The sequence below is a fragment of the Wasmannia auropunctata genome, unplaced genomic scaffold, assembly GCF_000956235.1.
Source record: "Wasmannia auropunctata unplaced genomic scaffold, wasmannia.A_1.0 LD336111.1, whole genome shotgun sequence".
Lineage (NCBI taxonomy): Eukaryota > Metazoa > Arthropoda > Insecta > Hymenoptera > Formicidae > Wasmannia > Wasmannia auropunctata.
The window spans coordinates 48,210-55,735 of NW_012026779.1; the positions used below are offsets into that span (position 1 = coordinate 48,210).

General features: G+C 32.0%; 1 protein-coding gene across 1 annotated transcript in view; it reads left to right on the forward strand.

Annotated features, from left to right (window-relative positions):
• The window catches only part of LOC105450146, a 14,127-nt gene extending 6,805 nt beyond the window's left edge, over nt 1-7,322 (forward strand). Inside the window, exons 5-13 of the mRNA XM_011689863.1 lie at nt 24-278; nt 1,059-1,772; nt 1,857-2,243; nt 3,304-3,381; nt 4,483-4,620; nt 5,487-5,591; nt 6,560-6,794; nt 6,877-6,968; nt 7,044-7,322. Coding sequence (XP_011688165.1) covers nt 24-278; nt 1,059-1,772; nt 1,857-2,243; nt 3,304-3,381; nt 4,483-4,620; nt 5,487-5,591; nt 6,560-6,794; nt 6,877-6,968; nt 7,044-7,322 — 2,283 coding nt within the window. The remainder of the gene's footprint in view (nt 1-23; nt 279-1,058; nt 1,773-1,856; nt 2,244-3,303; nt 3,382-4,482; nt 4,621-5,486; nt 5,592-6,559; nt 6,795-6,876; nt 6,969-7,043) is intronic.
• Nucleotides 7,323-7,526: the final 204 nt, after the last annotated feature.

Genomic DNA, 7,526 nt, shown 5'->3' on the forward strand with positions numbered 1-7,526 from the left:
TCTTCCGATCTTTGTATAACGAGGAAAGTTTATTCGAAAATGAAGCAGAATTTGACGATGACATCTACATTGAAGGAGGACATGGCGCCGCCGAATTTGAACAGAATTTGCAACATGAAAATAATCTTATAATGTTCGATGAGGCTGGCCTCACAGTATCGGACGTATTACTGATGATTTTCGGCTATTGTTTGCGGTTTAATGCGACTTTTGAAGGGAAAAAAGCTCTTATTGAACTCGTTAAAAGATTAGCAGGCCCAAAATTCGAACAATGGAATGTGAGCCCGTACACATTGTCGAAACTATATAATCCGCCAAAAGAAAAAATAATGATACACTATTACTGCATTTCTTGTAATAAGAACATATCGACCGTTTCCTTTAAAAATAATATGGGCACAATGGAATCTATCTGTTTGACATGCAGTAAACAGTACATTCTCAATACAAACTGTGATAATTATTTTGTAACAATAGATATAGAGTATCAAATTCAACAGCTTTTAAATAGAAAAGAGATTCAAAGATGTCTTTTGGAAAATATGAAAAACGTAAAAAATGTAAACAATAATGAAGACATCGTGATGCATGACGTTTACGACAGCCAATTGTACACCATAATACAAAAGAGCGTTCCAGGATCATTGACTATCAATTTCAGTACGGACGGGGCGCCGTTGTTTCACAGTTCGAAAAGAAGTTTTTGGCCTCTGCAGATAATAATAAATGAACTACCACCAAAAATTCGTTTTCAAAATATTATTTTAGCAGCCATGTGGGTAACAAAAACCGAACCAACTGCAAATTTTATGAACCTTTTTTTAACGCACTTCGTAGAAGAAATAAATCGCCTAAGAGATAACGGAATTCGGTTGAAGCATTACAAGACTGGCCAAAGCATGCTATTTAAATTATCACCACTTTGTGCATGCGTCGATTCTGTTGCAAGGCCAGTAATGCAAAATCGACTTCAATTTAATGGCTACAATGGATGTAGCTGGTGCTATATTTCAGGATTTTATGATTGTCGTGCAATTCGTTATCCTATATCTGAACAGGATGACCAATTACGAACGCATGAGAGTCATCTTATGGATATGCAAAAGGTTATCAATTGCCAACATCGGGATATACGGGGAGTGAAAGGATTATCAATTCTTGCAACTGATATGCCCCATTTTGACAGCATTTGGGGATTTCCAGTTGACGTGATGCATGGAATATTACTTGGACCAGTGAAACAACTATGGGAAGCTTGGACAACTCCTGGAAGTTCATATTATTTAAATCACGCAAAAAGAAAGGCTATTAATGAACGCATCAGAAATATCCGAGTTCCGCATGAAATACATAGGTTACCGCGAAGTACTTCTGAAATTAGCAAGTGGAAAGCTTCAGAAAGATTATATTGGGCACTATATTATAGTTTTCCTTGTCTGTACGGAATTTTAGCTGATCGCCCTTTGAAGTCTTTCATGCTTTTGATTCGTAGCCTTTACACCCTGTTGAAAACTGAAATCACAGAAGCAGAATTGCGGAGTACTGAGTATGATCTATTGCAATTTGTAGGGGAATGTCAGATATTGTACGGGACATCTGCAATGACATTTAATGTACACAGTTTACTGCATGTTGTACAATCTGTGAAAAAAAGCGGACCGTTATGGGCAACATCTGCCTTTCCATTTGAAAATGGAATTTATTTATGTAAAAAATGGCTGAATGGGCCGAGAATTGTAAGCATTCAGCTTAGTACGAAATGGCTGCAGTCGGTAAGCTACCAATCTTCTGTATCTGCTTCGTCAAATAATATAACGTGCACAGATTATTGCAGAAATATATTATTTCACAAACAGAATTTGAACGTTGAAAAATGTAACGTTGAGCTACTAGGCGCATCCGATGATCCACAAGACTACGATAAATATCTCATATCTTTGGTTGTAAACAATTTAAATGCAAAACCAAAATTATTCAGCCGTTGTAAATTTAAGAATGCAATATTTCACGGCACATCGTACTCCAGACGCACGAGAAATGACGATAGTATAGTAATGTTAAATTGTAACAAAATTATTCAAATTCGCTTATTTGTTCACGTCAATGGAAAATACTTTGTGATAGCAGCTCCTCTTACTACTACACCAGTAACAAGTCCTATTAAATTACCACACATGGCAGAAATACTCGAAGTAGGAAATGATTTTCAAATGTATGACATTGATGCCATAAAACGGAAACTCGTAATTGTCGACATAGGATGTAATAAATATATATGCTCAATGCCAAACAACTACAACGTTCAATAGAGTTCATTCATGACTCAGGTGAGAATCGCAATTTCATATTCTAAATATTATTGGCAATCATATTACACCAAGTTTGCACAAGTACTCGTTCACTGTTCAGTGTAACAACAACAATAATAATTAAAAAATAATAATAACAATACTAATAATGATAATAATAATACAAACTGTAACAATTATAATTTATAGATATTACGAAGATAGAAAAGTTAACACCGTCATGCTGAACGCTCCCAAACAGATTTCAGGAATTACTTTCTTGTTGAGATCAATAGTGCACAATGTACGGATAAATAATTAATAGACGATAACTATATTTTATAGTGACGTAATTGTATGATCAAAATATATGACACTAATGGAAAAACATAATACGTATTTCTGTTTATTTTTCCACGAAGAAGCTTATAGCGAATTCGATTGAACGCACTTAATGCACATTAATGCTGTTGTACATTGTTCTAATATCAATGTAAAAGTAAAATATCTTTATATTAAACACACATTTTTACGTCGATTTGTGTATGTACAACGGTTTTAATATGCACTGAATGCACATTAGTCCAACCGTATTCGCTATTCGTATTCATTATTTGAATGAGATAATCAGTTCCCGATATTATTTTAAAATTTAGAGTCACTCAATGTTTATATATTTAACAATATCATTTGTGACTTAACTCTGTTGGAGAATTACAAGAAAGCAGTATCAAGTTTTGTGAAATCCATGAATTTTAGCTAGCTGTACAATTAAAAATTAAATTACAAAAATGAATATTGCCACTAACTTTCGAGATTTAACCGCGTCGTGCAATTTGTGAAACATTCTAAACATTGTTGTTTAATGCTTCCTTAAAGCTGGGTGGTCTTTTTGATATTGATGGTCAGTATAAGATATAATATATATACATGAAACGCTCATATGTACAATAAAACTCGCTGAAACTTGCTTTCGGAGTTTCTGTATTGAATTTTCGTACTTTTCATGTTTCAGGATAATCGCGATAATAACAGAAAGAAAATCGACAATGAACGTAGTAAATCCGTGACGTCCAATAAAGTTACGAAAAAGGTAATTGTGAGTTCAAATGTTCATTCTGATATTAAAGCAAGGAAAATGTAATTATGCATTTAAACATCGAATACTGCTTAGTGACAGTGCAACGAAATGAAATTATTAATTCACAGCATTTTTTATCGAAGCCTATATTGCGTATAAAAACTTCCACAAAAGAGAAATGTAAAATTGTTACAGCATTTCTCTTGTAATCAACTGTACTAGGGCTATATTGACTTGAAATTTAATATATACATTCTGAAGACATTAAACTACTATAAGCTTCCGTAAAAAATATCGATATTTTGGATTACAAAAAGAGAGTTTAAGAGATACGAACTGTATGGTTGCAAAATTTTGAAATAATTACAGTTAATAAGTTTAATTACCTTCGAGATCAAGTTGCATTTCATAAAAACAATGTTCTTTTCTTACAGAAAAAAATAACGAAATATTTCAACAAAGAAATACGTTGTTATTAACAATTCCCCACAATATAAATTTCCAAAAATGATTGCAAAGGAGCATCGATGATTCAATTGCAATGTACGATAGCTTATTTACCTCGTGAATATATTCTCTAAAGTTCAAGAAACATATATGAATGATCAATATTATTACTAATTTAGAAAATAATTAAAGCTTATTTTTATTTGGAAATTTATAAATAATTTTATATTAAATGCTTTATTTCTTAAATGAGAGAATATCGATTATTCGTTTCTCAAAAATGTCACGAGGTAAATAAGCTGTCGTACATTAACATTGAATCGATACTTCACTGCAACCATTTTTAGTTTCGAAAATTTGTATTGTGGAGATAATAATAACAACGTATTTCTTTGTTGAAATTTTCCATTATTTTTGTCTGTAAGAAAGAAACATTGTTTTTATGAAATATAGCTTCATCTTGAAGGTAAGCTTTATTAATTGTAATTGTTTAAAATTTTTGCAACCACATAATTTCCTACCTCCTAAACTCCCTTAGGAAACTTCAATGTGTAATTTTTCTTCTGGGTTATGTGATTTGCTTTTATATTGTTTCAAATTAGATATCAGAAGTGATGACTTACTTGTATACAGGAAGAAGTTATGAGTTTAAGTATATTATTGCAGGATTCTCCGTGTGAAAGAGGAATAAAAAAAAATATTGTTATTGACAAAGAAAATGACGATGTCAGAAAAGGAATTACGCCATTGCCTAAGAAAGGAATGGATATAAAGAGCAATGAAAATACCACAAAAAGGGAACTGGTACGCTCATATAATAAGTATTTTTAAGTTTGTACAGTAATTTCTTTACATACAATGATATTGTTTCTCATAGATATAATTAATTATCGACCCATTTCAGGCAACACTGTTTTGCTTATAGTGTTCATTTTGTAATATTTTCTGTACATTTTTCGAGATATTTGACTAGTTTACGCACAAGGTGTTATGTATCTATAGAGCATTCAAGAGTATAATAGAGTAAAATTTGAAATTTTTTGTATGTAAATTTGTGTACTCATTTTTTTGTATTAAACGTAAAGTAATGGAACCTAAAAACATATGCATAGATTTGAGAAAGTGTAATAATAAAATAATTTATAAGAAAATATTAATAATATTGACCACTGTAGTTTCTGAACAACTTATCTGAAATAAAAAATAGAAAAAATTGTAAATATGATACACAAATTGATTCCTGACGTTTCCAAATATTAAATAACCACTTTGTAACAAAGTTGTGACTAATCGGAAAAAACAAATATTTTTCGCTCTACAATATATTTGAATTACGTATTTGTAGTGCCAAAATAAAAGACGCGTTTCAAATTTTAATAATGGCTCCCAAGTATATGAACATTTGGTGCCACAATTGTACAATTTAACAAATGTACTGTTGTAAAAACATAAATGTGACATTTATTTATCAGCGCGTCTAGATGCATAACACCATTTCCGATGTGACACACTGTGTCTGTGTATTATATTAAAAAGTGACAAATCTCGCGCCTGAAATGAGTTAACATAATTGAATTAAAAGTTATATACTTTACGAAATATGGGTTTTTGTCAATTGTGGCTAGTATACTATTTTCGTTATCTTGTTAATTAAGAATTTTATTAATTAGGATGATACATCGTTACCGAGCAGCATCAAAAAACCAAGAATAATTGAAACGATGATAATAAAGAGTGCTTCACCCAAGTTACTGGAAAGAAAATCAAATGCGCTGGTATTAATTTCCTATAATATACATATAAATTTTATAATGCTGCTGTCGATGCCGTGAAATAAAGTTGTGTGTATGAATTGCAATGGGATAGTAAACGAAATGCATGAAAACTGATAAAGTGGATGTTTGGCTTTATCGTATGGTAATTTCACACGATCATGAATTAATCGAATCGAATGACACGTCGAAACAAATTGCAGTTTTGGGGCTAAAAACGAACACAAAAAAAAATATACGGACGAATATACTTAAGGTGGTCGTGCAGTATAGAAGGTAAAAAATAAGTGACTTTTGGAAATTTTTATCTCGAAAACTATTCGTCGGACAGCTTATCGTTTTTGCAGATTTGTTTATTAGCAAGCAAAGAATGTGTATAAATTTTAACACTTAAAAAGAATTATTTCTTACAAAGACATTAGACAGCGCGCAAAGCGCGGAAAAAATGGCTTACGTTTTAGTCATAAAACAAACAATACAAATACTTTCTTAATCTGTATAAGTGCGGCTAATACAAGAACCAGAATTTTAAATAACAAAAAAATTTTTAATGGCGTTTTAAGGGCAAGGTTTGATTTTTTATTATAAATTTTCAACTTTGACGTATATATTAAAAATTAGTTATTTTTAAACTATCAACCAAAGCCGGTTTCTGTAATAAAAACAGGTTTATTGTATATAGATATGATTCAAATTTGAAGTCGAAGAATCGATTCAATCGTTTTCGAAATATCATGATAAAAAAATTCAAAACATAGTTTTCAGTGCGTAAAATTATATATTTTGATGACGGATAAGGAGGTCTGCACTGGAAAAAGATCAATAACGTCGGTAATTTTTCAAATATCTTAATGCGACAGCGTTAATTATAATACTCGTAAAGGTTAATGCTTTAATAAAATGTAAAAAAATAAAATCAATTTTTTAAAAATTTCTAGACTAAACGATCCTGTAACGCAATATGATTTCAGATTACTGGAACGCAGAGACCGTCCATCAAACCGGCGAATGATCCAACACTAGATAGAACGTTGGAAGACTTACGAAAGCAGTATGCTGCGGAGAAGAAAAAAGTGAAGCAACTGAATACCGCTTTAGAGTTGGTCAAGGTTGAAAATGATAATTTAAAAGCAATGAATGTGGAGATGACGGGACTGAATATAGAATTGCAGAAAACTGTTATCAGTTATGTAAAACAATTGACAGGTACGCAAGATGTCCGAAATTATTGTGTATGGTTGTTTAACTTTAGAATATATAAGCAATATATTACATTTATCACGTACAGAAGGGGATAACAATGCTGTACTACTGAACCCACAGGAGAACATTATTAATGCTGTTCCGTCAGTGGGGTATGTACGCCAACATGACAAGAAGGTGAGGTAATCCTTAATATGTATGCACATGTATAGCTATTTATTTTCCATCTCCTTTATGCTCCATATTTTACAGATCCATCTAGGCGAAGGAGTCTGGATTGAAAAGGGACAGTACGATTTGTGTACTTATCACGCCAAAAACAGTTATCAATTGTTTGTAAAAGATTTAGCACTGTCCGTATTTGGGCCAGAAGTACTGAAAAATAGCAGCGTGACAGGCTCAGCATCACGCAAAAATCCAAACAAGCCAGCTTTCCCCAGACTCGATCCAGTAAAGCTTACGGCCATTCACAGTAAGATTATTATAATGCGAATACAAGTCGAAAATGAACATCATACTTATGGCTCCTGACTAATTGCAGCGTCCATATTGGAAACGTGACGTCAGAAGCGAAAAATGACACGTTACCACATTAAAGTTTCTTGCGTGCCATTTCTAAATAAGGAAAATTTGGATAAAAAATAACAATAGGATCGTTATAAAACACTTCTAAAAATGGGCGAAAACTATCTTTTTCTTCCTTATACAGTCAGTAAATAGTCGTAAAAGACACGT